The following is a 16006-nucleotide window of genomic DNA, read 5'->3' on the forward strand; positions in this document are numbered from 1 at the left end:
ACTATCTGCAAACAACCCTACAGAGTCCCCTGAGAGAAGGGACCAGTGAGGGGCCAGCTGAGCCACCAAAGACTCCACACTGAGAGGCCAAGCTAGCCAAAAGCCAGGCCATGCTTCTAAAGGATGGCTGGCCGAACAGGCGATCTTGGTCACTTGCCTCTGGTCCTCGTTCCTGGACTCAGCTCTCAGAGACTATCTTGTCTCTTCCCAAACTTGATCTCTCTGGATTCCCACACATCTCTTTTCTGGGCCCCCTTCCCAGCCTCCCATGCAGCCCTGAGCATGCTGAGCTGTCATTTACTCCTGGCACCCAGGACACAGGCCATGTGAGGCAGGCCTCACCCTCCAGACACGCTGAGGTGCCAGCCTGACTCAGAGGAATTGCACCTGTCCCGGTCCTCACCCCAAGCCTCTGCTGGTCCCCAAGGCTGGCTGCCTCCTGTGCCCAGCAGCCCACCCTGTGTGAACAAGTTCACCCTGCCTCTTTCCCCAGGCCTATTTTCTGCTCTGATTTGGAAATTTACATCTTCCTCCAACAGCCAAGTGCAAACTGCACCACACAGCAAGTACATAAACAAGGAGCCAGCCTGGTCCTCTCACCCGCTGTCCCGAGCCTTGGGGCAGACCTGTCCTTACCACTAGCCTTCCCTGTCTTTTGTCATCTCTTAAAATACCTGTGGGTGCCTCAGCCTCTGCCAGGCGTGTCGGTAGGCTGTGTTTATACCCTTCCTTATGAGCAGAGTGGGGTTATAATTCAGGGCTAGATGTTACATCTGCAGGGCAGGCTATTCTAGTATGTATCCAGGCCTGGAGGCACCAAGACTATCCAGCAAAGCTCGACTCTGTTCTCACCAAGGCCGTAGCATTTTAGAGTTTTATAAACCATTTCCCCCCAACAAAGTAGGGGTACACCGTACTGAATCACATGGGAAGGGTGCCTCTTAAGAGTAGTAGTCCTTGGAGAACTCGCTTGGAGCCCCTGCCTTTTAACCGGTATACTCATCGTGAGGAGCCAGGAGCCTCTGTGTAGGCCTCCATGGGGGGAAACAGACTCCAGACTCACCTTGGCGGCCACCGATGAGTTGGGCTTCTCCAGCAGGTCCCAAAGTTTCTTCCTCTTCTCAGCACAGCACGTGTTGTCGAACTCCTCGCCCTCCCGCTCCCGCAGCGTCTCAGCCTCCCGCTTCAGCTCCTCGTTCATCTGCTCCTTCTTTTGGTGGTAGCGGGCCTGGCAGCAGGACTCCAGGTAGATCTCATCGATGCCCCAGTAGTCCAGCTCCTGGCTGAAGCTCAGCGCGCACATCTCCTCCATCATGTGCAGCCGGCCGGTGCGGTAGAAATTGAGAATAGAGGTGAAGGCGCCAGGGTGGCGGTCGAAGAAGTACTCGTTGTCCTCGAGGCTGTAGTCGTCGCACACCTGGAGCAGAGAGTCGTGCGTGTTGCAGTCCCGGAGCTTGCCCAGCCGCGTGCGAGGCAGGCGGTCCAGAGTGCGCCACAGCACCTCGTGCGCCAGGCCCCCGACGTTGAGGCGCACCCGGCGCGAGCACGCCTTGCTGCGCACGATCTCCATGGGCTCGGGCGGCAGCGAGCTGGTGGAGCGCGAGCCATGCTTCGTCATGCCCGCCGGCATCGCTGGTCTGGCCGCCCCCGCCCCCCCTGCCCCCCCAGGCCGCTGTCACTCGACGGCAAGGCCCGCTGCCGCGGGGGCGGGGGGCGGGGAGCTCTGCAGGCCGCTGTGGTGCAGGGGTGCGCGAGGGCGGGCGTCGCGGCTACCGTCTCACCTCCATCCCGACGGCTGCGAGGCAGAAAGCGAAAGCGGACACGGGTCAGCGAACCGTACTGTGAGGCCCCTCCCCCAGGGTCCCCTACCGGCCTTGACCTTCCCAAGGCTTAAGCGGCTCAGGGGAGTTGGGGGGCGGGGGGGGGGGAAGGGAGGACGGATGGCTGCTGTTCCTCCCGCCGGTGCTGAAGTCAGCCCCACCCCAGGACGAAGGGAGGGGTGGCCCTCCAGGCGGGAGAGGCCCCCAGGAGGCTCCCAGGAAGCCCCACCCCCGCCCTGGCGCAATCCGGCCGCCCGGGGCGCTGTCCGTCCCGTCGAGTGCTGAAACTCCCTGCTCTCGGGCTGGAGAGCCCAACCTGGCCCCCGCAATTGGGAGGCAAGGGAGAGGCAGGGAGAACTTTCTTTCTCTCTTTAGTGAGTTCTCATCTCCTCCCACCCCAAGATAGTCAAGATTTTGGGTGGGAGCATAACGATGGCATTGGGCTTGCTTTTTCTAAATCTTAGAAGATTTTGGGCCGAGTGAGGACTGTGGAGGCTACCAGATGCCCACCTGTCGGAGGCCACCAGGCTGCCCTGTCCTGGGGCGACCCCACTCCTCACAACACCAGGACCCGAGACCGCTCCGGAGACCAGGTGAGGGTCGAAGGAGCCAAGCCAGCGGGGTCTGCACCTCCTTGTGCGCCCCCTCCCCACTCTAGCGCAGGAGGGGCGCGGAGTCCTCGGGATCCGCCTGCTCGGTGCTCCCCTCCTGCCCCTCCTCCTCTCTTTCTCCTCCTCCCCCTCCTCCCGCTCCTCCTCCTCGCTCCTCCCGGCGATGGCTTTTTATAACTCCGGGTTCTGCGCCTTTGCCCGGGCTCGGAAGAGAAGGGGTGGGGGAGGTGGGAGGCGGGGAAACCAGCGGAATCTTCTGGCCTTTCGGAGCGTGCCCTCCTCCCGCCACGCACCGGTGATTTCGGGGGGTTCCCGGGCCCTACAGCCCGCGGGGCACACGCCCCGCCCCCAGCCCCGGGGTGGGCCCGCGCCACCCCCCTACCCCGCCACACTCACCCCCAGGGTGGCCGCCTCCCGGGGCCGCGCCGCGCGCATCTCGCCGGCCGCCCGCCCGCGCCCCCGCCCGCGGCAGCGGCGGTCCCGGGGCCGGGCTAGGCCTACCCGGGCCGGCCGGGCGGGCGGGAGGGCGGCGCCGGGGCTGCGGGGCGCGGGCGGGGCGCTCTGCGGGGCGCAGGGACGGCGCGGCCCGGGCGATCGGCGGCGCCTCCGCCTCCACCTCGGGCTCCGGCTCGGCTCGGCGGCGGCCGCGGCTGCCTGCGCGAGATCAACAAGTCGGGCTGAGCTTCGGCTCCGCGCTCGCCGCGATTCTGTCCCGCACTTCGGAGCGCGGCGAGTGGCACCGAGGCGGGACGGCGCCACCTGCGGGTCGGAAACGCGCGCGGCTTAACCCCTCCGTGCCCGGCCCGGCCCTGGCTCAGGCCGCGGGGCCCACCCGGGCTGCTTGACTGCGTCCTGGCCACCACGAGGCTGAGCGCCTACTGCATGCATGCGCTGCACGTAGGACGGGCGTGGGAGATACAGTTGCGAAGCCAACTAGCCTCTGGGTCGCCGGGCTCCCTGGAGAGCGACTGTAAACAGAATTGGAAGACTATGTCAGACAGGCTAGAAGCTGGGAGGATGGGAAAGCTGGAGAAGGCAGGTGGCAATTTTAAATAGCCCTTGCTTTGATTCCATTCCAGATTCTACAAAATCAAATTCTAGATTCTGGAGGAAGGTGGATATTACACCAATTAACAAACCAACAGGCAAAAGAGGTGGGCAGCTGGGTGGTAGCTGTTGAGGAGAAACATAAGGCCAGGTGAAGGGCCAGGGAAGACTCAGAGTTTGCCGGGCCTTGTTAGTCACTCACCCATGGGTGCTAACTTGGACAGCTGCTTCTAGACTGCCGAGGGTCGAGGCTCAACCGAGAGATCCACTGGCCCTGCCTCACCCTGTGCGGTGGGGCCGGCAGGTTCCGGAGTGACTGTAGGCAGGGTTGCATGCAGAAGGGGTCAGGTATCCCTCTGTCAGCCACACTTGGGCTCGGCTGGTTTGTTCTCTGACACACGTATCTGTTGTGCGGTGTTAAGGAGTTAGAGATGCAGCAGAGAACCTTGTCCTGGAGGGGGGGGGAACTTAGTGGGACATGGTGCCCCAAGGTAAGGCTTTCCCATCTCCACCTGGGTTCCTTTGCACTGCATCACGCAAAACTGTTTGTAAGAACCATTCACTCTGGTCAGTTCCCTTCCCAGCTTCTCTCCCTGTGACCTCTGCTCCCAGCTCCCCCATCCCTCCTCTATCTACAGTGCCAAGGCTGTCAGAATGAATGTTCCATTTCCCAAACTGAATGCGGTTGTCAGTGGAGTAAAGCCTCCACGGGTTTTCCCTTGCTCTGGCCTGATAGTTCTGGCTCAGCCCCTCCCTCCTCTTCTCAGTTTGCCCAACACTGAAGAAAAACAAGCATTTTTTTTGTTTGTTCGTTTTAAAGGAGAAAGCTTCGGTCAATCATGAGTACTACTGGGGAGTCATGGGAGCAGGGGAGGCCATGCTGAGAGCGTAACCCAGGAGCTCAGCAGGGCCTCTCAGAAGTGAGGACAGACTCTACCACCATGGTAAGAAGGGAGTGATAGATGTGGGGAGGTAAGAGGAGTTCCACATGGAGTTGTGTCTAGGCTAGAGGCCAAGGGCAAATGAGGGACAGCCATACGCCTCCCTGGCCACCACAGTAACAGCATAGAAAAATACAAGACTTAGCACTCAGGAAGCAGAGGCAGGCAGGTCTCTGTGAGTTTGAGGCTAGCCTGGTCCACAGAGCCCATTCTAGGACAACCAGGGCTACACAGAGAAACCCTGTCTCAAAAAACAACAACAAAAAGGACAATGTAAGATTTGTTTTCCTTCCCTTGCGTCCCTATGTGCGTGTGTGAGAGAGAGGGTTAGGGTTGGTGTCAACTCACCACAAATTAAAGTCACCCGAGCAAACAGCCTCACCTAAAGAATTGTCTTAATTGCTTTAATTGATGTAGGAGGACTGACCAGAATGTGGGTAGCATCTGCTAGTGGGGGACCAGATTAAATAGTGTGGAAGAAGGAAGACCACTTGCCCTTGTTGGCCTGGCCTGGCCTCTTGCTTGAAGCGTTGGACGATGATGATGACGATGACGACGAAGACGATTCCTCCACTGAAAACAGAAGCAGCAGCCATTTCAGGTTTCCATCCTGGACCAAGGACCTTCAAGTCTCCAAGAACTTGCAGATTTTTGGTGCAGGATTGATGACTACTGAGGCACCTCCAGGACCAGTCAGCTCCCGGATTCCCAGCCTCGGTGTTGAGACTATTTCAGAGTGAGCTGATGACATGCATTCTCTAATATATTTGGTATATAAAATGTTTCATATTTAATATAGAAAATGTGGGATCCCATCAATTCTGTTCCTCCAGAAAATTCCAGCTTACAGAGGACACATGTGCACACCTGTGTGTGTGTGTCCTGTGGAGGTCAGAGGTCAGCCATGGGCTTGTTCCTTGGATGGCATCCATCTATCTAGTTATTTTATTTTATTTTATTTTATTTTATTTTATTTTATTTTATTTTATTTTGAGCTAGCCTCTCTGATTGACTGGGAACTCTCCAAGCAGGCTAGGCTGGCTGGCTAGTGAGCCCCAGAGATCCACCTGCCTCTGCCGCCCCGCCCTGGGAATAAAAACATTCACTGCCCTGCCTGTTTTGTTGTTTGGTTGTTTTGTTTTGTTTTGTTTTGTTTTGTTTTAACGTGTATTCTGGGGGTTGAACTCCGGTGCTTGCGTTTGTGAGGCAAGTGCTTTGCTGACAGCCCTGTCCCTAGGCCCACTTATTCTGAATTCCTCGTCCCCCCACATCCCCCCAGAGCATACTCCCTACCTCATAGGCAGCAGCTGTTATCTACTGAGTGGATAGTATGTTCTTGGGTTTTTTTTTTTCCTGTGTGATTTTGAAAAACAATTCATAGCTTTTTGCTGTTGTTATTTGTTTTGCCTTTTATTTCCCCCAGAAAATATTTCAGTGTATAGCCCAGGCTGGATTTGAACTCTCCATGCTGTGAGTCTTATCCCTCTGAGTGATGTGGGACTACAAACCTGCATTACTTGCCTGCACCCCTGTGCTCTGTTCCGTGACTCTGACTCTTTTCTCTTTTCATTTTGTTTTATGTTCATTGGTATTTTGCCTTCGCGTGTGTCTGTGTGAGGGTGTTGGAAGCCCTGGGACTGGAGTTACACACAGGTATAAGCCACCTTGTCAGTGCTGGGACTTGAACCCGGGTCCTTTGGAAGAACAGTCAGTGCTCTTCACTGGTGACCCACCTCTTTAGCCCCACATTGTTTCTTATCTTCAGGAGATCTACTCATGATGATGTGGGTTCAGCAGGAAACTGGCCCTCACAATGTGTCCCTTCCTCACATGTCACTCAGTGAAGGCACCTGAGAGCAGCCTCTCACATCAACTCACAGACCAGCATAGAGATTTTTTTTTTCCCAAGACAGGGTCACATAGTCCAGGCTGGCCTTGAACTTCGGCCACAGAGCCAAAGATGGTTTCGGATTTCTGATCCTCCTGCCTTCACCTCCCCAGTGCTGAGATTACAGGCGTGACCACCACACCTGGTCTACACAGCCCTAGATTGAACCCAGCTCTTAGTGCATGCAAGGCAAGTGCTCTATCAACTGAACTGTGTCCCAGCCCTGCGTCCCCAGCCCTGCATATGTGATGACTTTGTAAGCATGCTTCCTGTGGCTTTGGAACAATGTGTCCCAGGGTGTGTACACTCTTAACTAAGTGCACAGGGACTCCACTGCCTCTGGTGACATCTCCTCTAAGTGCTGGGAGTCCTCCAGCCCCAGTCTTAGCCTCCATTAGCTTTTATCCAGAGAGTGGAGCCTTGGCTCTCCAGTGTGTGCCAGAAAACAGCTCAGTGTATTGAAATATCCCTCTCATTGACTATTAATGAATCTCAGGTTTGCTCCATAGGCATTGAAGTTCTTGTATGTATGTGTGTTTGTGTGTGTGAGCTGTTGTGGTGATTTCAGTGGCTGTTATGGGAGTTGTTGCTGTTATGGTCTTTTTACGGTGCTGACTGTTGTGGGTATCTTCACAGTTGTAGTAGTGGCTGTTGTTATAGTTGTGGTCATGGTGGTAGCGATGCTTACAGTTGTTGACTGTAGTTGTTAAGAGTGTTTTTGCTGTTGTGCTGGTGACTATTATTATAATTGTGGTTGTAGCTATTATGGTTGGTGGTTGTTGCTGTGGTTGTTATTATGGTTGTTTGGTGGTTGTTATGATTCTGGTTGTGTTGGTGATGACTGTTATGGTTGTGGGTGTAGTTGTTATGGTTGACTGGTTGTTATGACTATGGTTGTTGTTCTGATTGTGGTTGCTACTGTCACAAGTGGTTGTTGCTGTGGTTGCTGTTATGGTCGTGGTTGTTATTTATGGTTGACATTTGTTGCTGTGGTTGTTTGTTGTTTTGATTATGGTTATTACGGTTGACGGTTGTTGCTGTGGTGGCTGTTAGGATTTAGTTGCTATGATTGTGGTTGATGTTGTTATTATGGTTGATGGTTGTTGCTGTCCTTATTGTTATGGTTGGTGGTTGTTTCTGTGGTTGCTATTATGATTGTGGTTGTTGTTGATGTGACTGTTGTTGTGGTTATAGTTGTTCTTCTAGTTGGTGTTTGTTGCTGAGGTTGCTATGGTTATAGTTATGGTTGGTGGCTGCTGCCATGGTTACTATTACGGTTATGGTTGTTGTATCTATTATCATGCTTATTATTGTAGTTGTTGGTTTATGGGATTGCTTATGTAATCTAGATGCTAAGTACCTAGGCTGACCCTGGACATTGTAAACACCTTCTGTTTTGCCACGTGAGTATTAATTCTTTGCTTGTGATATCTTTTGTTTTCAGGACATTATTTGAGGGGCCTGTGAGATGGCTCACAGCGATGTTTGCCCTCAATTCTGACAACCATTCTCCTGCCTCAGCCTCCTGACTAGCTGGATGACAGGCCTCAACTGCCAGGCCTGGTTATAGGTGGGTTTCTGAAAACCATTCTTGAGGCAAGCCACTTTCCCACACTGGTCTGAAGGGCTGCCTTTGCCTTCTGCAGCACCCTCAAGCTCACTGCCTGCCCTTCTGGTCTAAGTAGCAGGGGTTCTACATGTTGAGTTCATGAGGCCTGCTCTCTCTTCTCTTCTGCCTTAAGGTGAGCTTATTAACTCTCCTCTTTTAGTGAGTCCTGAAGAGACATTCATACAACCCTGACTGTCATCTCTTATTCCCAAGCTCTGGGTGAGAGCTTCCATATGCCCAGGGAACCCTTGAAAACTGCAGTCTCTGGAAAGAAACCTGGCTTGAAAGCACACTCCCCTCCACCATCCTGCAAAGGAGGCAGATGTTTCATTGTTTGTCCCAGAGGACATGTGACAACATCCGCACAGGGATTTCGTTATCACAACTCTGGGGGAGGGGGAAGTCTTCCTGCTGTCTGGTTGGTAAAGGCAAGGAGATGTCACTAAACATTGTACCATACACAGAATGATTCCTTAAGTGACCCTCCATCGGAAAGGGCCCCAGGGGAGCTGAGCAATGCAAGGTGGTCTCAGGAGACCCATAAGAAGGTCCCTACGATTATCCATACTGACATAATGAGCCCTGGATCAGGTGGTGGGCATTTCACCAGCCACAGGTGGCGATGAATCTGTAGAGATGCTTCTGCAAGCCTAAGGCCAATGTCAAAGACCCTGTGTGATTGGGTCACCCTGCAACAGCCACAAAGTTTAGCTGCAATCTTGGGGGGAGCAATGCCTGGCTGCCCTTGTACCAGAAAGTGCAGGCAGAGGTACCTGCCCCATCAGACCCCATCTGGCCCCATCTGGCCCCATCCAGCCCTGTGTCTGTGTGTTTACTCAGCAAGGAGTCCGTGGAAGGTTCCTTAGGGTGGCAGTGTGACCTCGTGGCAAAGAGAGGGGGCTCGGGACAGAGCAGCTGGCATAGAATGACTTTGGACGGGGCTGGTGAGATGGCTCAGTGGGTAAGAGCACCCGATTGCTCTTCCAAAGGTTTGAAGTTCAAATCCCAGCAACCACATGGTGGCTCACAACCATCTGTAACAAGATCTGACTCCCTCTTCTGGAGTGTCTGAAGACAGCTACAGTGTACTTACATATAATAAATAAATAAATCTTTAAAAAAAAAAAAAAAAAAAAAAAAAAAAAAGAATGACTTTGGACAAGTGATCTCACCTCTCTGAGCTGTACTGCTCCCATCCTCAAAATGAGTAACCATGGAAACAGTATCTGCTTTATTAGGTTATGAGGGGAATTTTAAAAAATTCTCTTTTGTGTATATTTGTGTGTAACTAAGAATGTGTATGGAGGACAGAGTTTGATGCTGGGCGCCTGAGAATTTTTTTTTTTTTTTATGGTTTTTCGAGACAGGGTTTCTCTGTGTAGCTCTGGCTGTCCTAGAACTCACTTTGTAGACCAGGCTGGCCTCGAACTCAGAAATCCGCCTGCCTCAGCCTCCCGAGTGCTGGGATTAAAGGCGTGCGCCACCACCGCCCAGCTGAGAATTTTTTTAATTAAATGTTATGTGTGTGGGTGGCTTGCCAGCACATATGACTGTGTACCATGTGCAGGTCAGAAGAGAGCATTGGATCCCTGGAACTGGACTTACAGATGGTTGTGAGCCACCACGTGGGTGCTGGGAATAGAACCCAGGTCTTCTGGAAGATCAGCCAGTGCTCTTAGCCACGGAGCTATCCCTGCGGTCCATGAGGAGTTTTAAAAGCCTTTTACCACCAATGGCTTTGTCTGGTCAACTGCAGGTCACTAAGGCAGCTGGGTTTTACTAAGGGAGGGGCTTGTGTGTCTAGCTCAACCCAAGTAACCAGAATGCTTAGCTGGTGAGTGAGGAGACGGACGACTGTGTCAGCCAAGTGTTCGTGCACCAGCATGAGGGCCTGAGTTCAGGTCCCCAGGACACACAAAGAAGAGCTGGGACTGTCCGTTACCACCTGTAATCCCAGTGCTAGGCAGGAGCTGGCGATTCGTGAAGTTCACTGGCCCGCTGGCCCAGCAGAATCAGCAAGCTCCATGTTCAGTGAGAAGTACTCTTTGACCCCGAGGACAGCGTGGTTGTGGAAGGCACCTGGCATTGATCTCTGACATTCGCATGCACATACATGTGAACATGTGTTAACATGCCCAAAACATACCACACACAAATAAATAACAGAATAAGTAAATAAAGGTTCTGAGAAGGCTTGACTAATCCATGTAGAAATTCGGACTGGGGAGTGGAATTGGGAGGGGCTCCTCCCACCAATTCTCAGCATGGAGGCTCTCTGTCCCCGGGGCATAAGGTGCTCCGGTTTTACAGAAGGGACACTGCCACACCAGACAGCTGTCTTCATGAACACATGTTGAAAGTAAGGTGACCAGGGTAGTTAAGACAAACAAACCAACAAACCAACAAGCAAAGCTCTTATCCTTCCCGAGGCTGCCTGGAAATACCATCATCTCAGGGTAAGGTAGAGTGGAATGGAATCTTATCATTGGGACTCCTGAATCCAGCCATGCCTGGAGCCAGAGCCACTGGCTTTCAAGTTATGTGAACATGAAGTAACTCCTCTCGTCCTGCCAGCTGTCCGTCTGCCACCTACATCCAAAAAAAAAAAAAAAAAAAAAAAAAAAAACCTAAAGCAGTGACAGCCCTCTCTCCACAGACCAGAAATTTTCTTAGCTTGAAAAGAATTTAGATGTTCGGGAATCAGGCAAGGAGGGCTGGAGAGGTGGCTCAGTGGTTGAGAGCAGTCGCCACTCTCACAGGGGACCCGAGTTTGATTCTCAGCAGCCTCATCAAAGAGTGTACAACTGCCTGTTAGCACCAGCTCGAGGGGATCTGACACCGCCATCCCCCCTTGGGTACCTGCACTCATGTGCACACCTTCACGCATACATAATTAAATAAAATAAATCTTTAAAAAAGAGAGAGAGAGAGAAGCTGGGAGAAACCTGCATTCCCAGCACTCAGGAGGCAGAGGCAGGAGAATCAGAAGTTCAAAGTCACAATCCGCTGTAATTCCATTTCGAGATCTGCTGCCCTCTTCTCACCCTGTGGACACCAAGCATACATGTAGTGCACAGACACCCCCACACACACATTAATTAATTAATTAATTAATTAACATCATGATAAAGACTCAAAGTCACTTTTGCTTAAATACTGAGTTCAAGACCATCCTGGGCTATATGAGAGTCTGTCTCAAACATGCCGAAGAAACAGGAAAAGAGAGAGGGAGGGAGGAGTAATGGGGGGGTGAGGAAAGGGAGGAGGAAGAGAGGGAGGAGGAGGGATGAAGCAGAGAGGGAGGGAGGGAGGAGGAGGAGGGATGAAGCAGAGAGGGAGGAAGGGAGGAGGAGGGATGAATCGGGGAGGAAGGGGGAGGGAGGAAGGGAGGGAGGGAGGAGGGGAGATGAAGCAGAGAGGGAGGAAGGGAGGAGGAGGAGGGATGAAGCAGAGAGGGAGGAAGGGAGGAGGAGGAGGAGGAGGGATGAAGTGGGGAGGAAGGGGGAAAGAGGAAGGGAGGGAGGAGGGGGAGGAAGCAGAGAGGGAGGGAGGAGGAGGAGGGATGAAGTGGGGAGGAAGGGGGAAGGAGGAAGGGAGGGAGGAGGGGGGATGAAGCAGAGAGGGAGGGAGGGAGGAGGAGGAGGGATGAAGGGGGGAGGGAGGGAAAATGAACTACAACTTGGAATGTTTATAAAGAAGGGACGCAGACATGGCATAGCCCTCTGATTTAAAGCCAAGCAGAACCACGACATTCCAGAAAGGGACAGCATCTCCGTGCAGCCAGGGTCCAACACCAGACCATCTGACTCCTGGCCACTGCCCTCTTAAACTGTCTGCTGGGGTCTCGCCGGCCCGGTATCTTCCTGGGAGCAGCCGAGATCCATCCACGCTGCTCCCTCTGACCAGTGCTGGCAAGAGGCTCAGCTGTTTGAAGTCTGATCTCCAGATTCCATGATAGCATCCATCATTTATGTCCACGGAGCGGCCTGCTCAGGTTTCTTGGAGATTCTGGGTAGAGCAAGGCTAATGAATACCATACCCCCTGCCCCTGCACACACACACACTCACACACACACACACACACACACACACAGCTCATGCATGAACTCCTTCATAGAGAATGAGGATGAACAGGGGAGTCCTTAGAGACTCAGGGGACATGGGGACATCATTCCATATCAGATTCCATGCTACATTGGACCCCTGCAGCCCTGGGGATGGCCCCATCTGCTAGACTTGTCCTCTCTCAGTTGTCCCTTTGTCATGCTGCATTTGTTGTCCCTTTGTCATACTACATAATCAACATGACAATGAACAGAGCAGGTTCCACCCGGCAAGGCTGCTGGGGGAAGAACGGGATAGTGCTCGATCCACAGTGACTGGATCAGTTCAGTACATACTATATATCAGACACCATACGAGGGTCTCTGTCTGACCCCATCGAAGGATCTTTCTCTCCCCTTGCACCAGCCACTGAGGAAGAATCAATGAAGCCATCACACTGTTAGGTGTGACCCACTCTCTGAGTCTAGCCCCTCCACATAGCCCTGACTGGCCCCAAACTTGCTATCCTCCTGCCTCAGTTGCATGAGTAGCTGGGATTCTGGACTTGCACCACCGGACTCAGCTCCAATGCCTGCTCTTTTCTTTCTGAGTCGGCTTGTCTTTATCAAGCCCTGGGTTTCCTGGCCCAAGTCCCTGATTTTTGAACAAACCAAAGAGTATCTGATCCTTCTTCGTCTGTCACCTACCCACAGACCTGAGCATCCCTCCTCCGTGGTCTCAGTCGCTAAGCCCCACCCAGCATCTACCCACTCTCTCCTCTGTCTCTCCATCCATTCACGGATCCTAAACACTACCCATCTTCCCTCCTGTCCACCCATCCTATTGCCCATGTCTTTCTACCAACACTCCACTTATCCTTAAACATGCCCATCTATCACCCACCCACCTGTTTGCCTATCCATCCATCTATCCACTCATCCACCATCCATCCATCTATCCTTCCACCACACAGTGTATTTATCTACCCACTTCTCCACTCCGGCAACCCCTCACCCACCCCAACTCTTCATGTCCCGCCCCACTCACCCATCCATCCACCTTCGGATCTGTCTACCCATTCGCATTCCCCTCAACCATCCTTGAACCTTCCCATCCACCACCATCAATGGCGTGGTAGGCTTTGCACATTCTAATGCTTTGTGCACACTGTGCGCTGTGAGACCCCAGCGTGGTCTCCTGAGTTCTCTCCCTGGAGAGAGGTATGGGTGCCTCGGGAATGTCTCCACAGAGGAAGCCTCTTGTGGTCAGGATGTTGACTTCCAGGGTGTAGGGCCAAAAGATGATAGAGCACAGGAACAAACAAGGGGCAGGCTTCCAACAGAGCCATTAAAGGTAAGCTGATCTCCCTTCTCTCCAAAGGAGCCAGGGAACTCCAAGACACAGAAAAGCAGTCAGCAAAAGAACAGAGATCTAATGATGTTCCTAATTCATTTTAGTGAGAGCTACTGGGCTCCCCTGCCCTGTGACCTGGTGTCTCTCCTGCCTCTTCTCCCCTCTACAGTCCTTGGCCAGTGCTCCCTCTTATTCACCTCCCCTCCCATCTCTCGTCTTAACACCCCCGCCAAGTTTCCCATTCTATAGCCCTTGCTGTTCACAAGCTCCCAGGATGAGACCAGATGGGCTAGCACTTCCAGTTCACCTCCCAGCAGATGACCTCACCCCCAGACCCAGAAGTTCCCTCTCTAGAATCACCCAGAGGCCGTTCATAAGCAAGGCCGCTTTAATGGGTGCACGTCCATCTGACAGCATGACAGGAGGCTTAGGGGCTGTGTTGAAACAGCAAAGGGTAACCACTAGGCTGCTCACGGAACACACCATGACTCTGTGTTTATTAAAAAAATGGCAAAAGCGAGCCCGGTGTGGTGGCACACCCCTTTAATCTCAGCACTCGGGAGGCAGAGGCAGGCGATTTCTGAGTTCGAGGTCAGCCTGGTCTACAAAGTGAGTTCCAGGACAGCCAGGGCTACACAGAGAAACCCTGTCTCAGAAAAGCTTCGAAACCAGTGTCTGGGATCGATGCTCATGGTTGGCTGCTCTATCTGGACGCTGGGCTACCAGACCCCTCTTTTGGCCCCCTCACCCACTTTGAGGTCACCAATGAGAAAACTGAGGGGAGAGACATGGCCGAGGCCTTCAGCCAGCCAGGTCACTGGTTCATTTAACCTGAGAACACAGGCTCCGGCACCCACAGTCTTGACCTCCACTGTCCAGGGCCTGGTTTATACTTCACAGTTCAATGTGGGTGAGAGAAGCCCACTCCTGCCAGCAGAAACATGGGGAGATGGCCCAGGGAACACACCATCAGAGCAAACTGAAGACGGTGCCACTCATCTGGTAGTACTGACTCCAGCCAGGCATGGAGAGCTGAGATCCTGCCTGTGCAGGTGGCTAACTCATCTCCTCTTTTCTAAGCTACCAACTCTTCCGGCCCTTCCTCTTCCTTCAGACAGGATTGTGTATCCCAGGCTGACTTCAACTCGCTGTGTAGCCAAGTATGACTTTTGAATCCCTAATCCTCCTGCCTCCACCTTGCTGGGGATTACAGGCGTGCGCCACCATAACCCAATTTAGGAGGAACTGGAGATGAACTCAGGATTTTGTGCGTGCTAGCCAATCACTCTACCAACCGAGCTAAAATCCCAGCCTGTTATACAAGAAAGAAACGAGAGATGGAGGGAATTAAAATGAGGGCATGCATGAACATCATCCCCCAAGTGCTGCCTCAGCATCTCAGGTCTCCACCGGAGCTGCCTGCCCTTAACCACGGAGGAGCCGGGAGCTGTCACCTTTAAGGGGAACCAGCCCTTCACGCAGCACAGGTGAGCATCGTGGGGACAGCCCAGGCTGATTCAATTAGGATGGGGCTCTGAAGGGCTTCCCCTAGCACACCAGGACCGAAGCCTGTGAGACCTTCAGCAGCTATTTCTGCCACTTTCTTCCTCCCCTTCCAGCCGCGAGGAGGCAACTGGGGGTTGCCATGGAAACGGGCTCATCCTCCCACAGGAGGCTTGCCAGCTCTGATTTCCTGTGAAGATAAGAAGAAGGCAGCAGTGGGGGGTCACCCAAGCATGAATATGGGTTTCCCTGGGGATACCCAGACTCCTGCCAATCACACTGTCTATCTGGGAATCCTGAGGGTGCCTGGAGACCCAGGGCCAGGGAAGCCTCCGAGCCCCAGCCCTGCTCCAAGAGATGAGCCCCTGGAACACCCAGGCTCAGGCTATTCTCTGTCTTTCCAGCTAAAGATAAAAGGACCTCATCACAGATGTGTCTGCACCACGCTTGGGTGTCTCTGGCTGTCAGCTCTCCAGTGCCAAACAGAAGTGTCCCACTGCCACCCCTAAAGCCCTCGGAATGAAGAACAAACTGCCCACCCAACATCTGCTTCTAGGAGAGGTGTGTAGGCTGAGCTCTACTGGCAAGAGCTGTGTGACCCCAGGCAAGTCACTTGACCTCTCTGAGCTAGCATTCTCATCTGGAAAGCTGGCATAACACTCCATCTTCTCTAAGATGCTGCGAGGAACGAAAATATGTATCTGCTGTGCCCGTCTCAGCATTTCAAGGTACTCGGGACGCTGGGCGTGGTGGCACTGAGGCAGGATCTCTGAGTTCAAGGCCAGCCTGGTCTACAGAGTGAGTTCCAGGGCAGCCAGTGTCACAAGGGAGGCTTGCAAGCCACAGGACCTCTGAAAGTGCAGTCAATGCTCTTACCCACTGAGCCATCTCGCCTGCTTCCCTATGCTGATTTTTAACGTGCAGGCTGAACAAAACCATCTTGCAGACTGGTATACACTGTAGCAAGGCTTGAATGCTGGGATACAGGGGATAGACTCTCTAGACTGGCTCTCCAGACATCTCACAGGGCCAAATCTTGCTGCCATGCCCCTATCCTAGTCTTAGCACAAGGAAAACCCTGCTACCTACTGCGAATCAATAAAGAACGATGTACCTTCCTGGGCATCCACATGAAAAGGGGCCATGTCTCTTTAAAGATCTGGGGATAAGACTTAGAGTAATACACACAC

At 53.2% G+C, this 16006-nt stretch overlaps 1 protein-coding gene and 1 long non-coding RNA gene across 16 annotated transcripts in view; one reads left to right on the plus strand and one right to left on the minus strand.

Annotated features, from left to right (window-relative positions):
- Kcnb1 (potassium voltage gated channel, Shab-related subfamily, member 1) overlaps window positions 1–3079 on the minus strand; it is a 94104-nt gene extending 91025 nt beyond the window's left edge. For 4 of the 6 annotated variants that reach the window (XR_001781070.2, XR_374417.3, XR_374418.3 and 1 more), the window contains exons 1-2: window positions 2828–3079; window positions 1064–1795 (exon numbers count right to left, since the gene is read on the minus strand). Coding sequence is in view for 3 of the 6 variants with exons in the window: in XM_017315732.2 (XP_017171221.1) it covers window positions 1064–1630 (567 nt within the window). In the remaining 3 variants the exon portion in view is untranslated. Of the gene's footprint in view, window positions 1–1063; window positions 1826–2330; window positions 2533–2827 lie in introns of those variants that run through there. The other 2 variants (XM_017315733.2, NM_008420.4) reach the window with 2 other exon arrangements.
- 1110018N20Rik lies at window positions 2034–16003 on the plus strand. 10 transcript variants are annotated; one of them, XR_001783560.2, is made up of 4 exons: window positions 3632–4422; window positions 4837–8049; window positions 14527–14800; window positions 15221–16003. It is a non-coding gene; the product is annotated as an RIKEN cDNA 1110018N20 gene (long non-coding RNA). The 10 variants fall into 10 exon arrangements; XR_001783565.2 differs by lacking the exons at window positions 14527–14800; window positions 15221–16003 and adding an exon at window positions 8130–10543 and having other exon boundaries at window positions 4837–7877; window positions 7954–8049; XR_001783557.2 differs by lacking the exons at window positions 14527–14800; window positions 15221–16003 and adding an exon at window positions 2057–2413 and having other exon boundaries at window positions 4299–4422; window positions 4837–10542.
- The last annotated feature ends 3 nt before the right edge of the window (window positions 16004–16006 follow it).

This window comes from Mus musculus, chromosome 2 (assembly GCF_000001635.26).
Source record: "Mus musculus strain C57BL/6J chromosome 2, GRCm38.p6 C57BL/6J".
In the NCBI taxonomy this organism is placed as follows: Eukaryota; Metazoa; Chordata; class Mammalia; order Rodentia; family Muridae; genus Mus; species Mus musculus.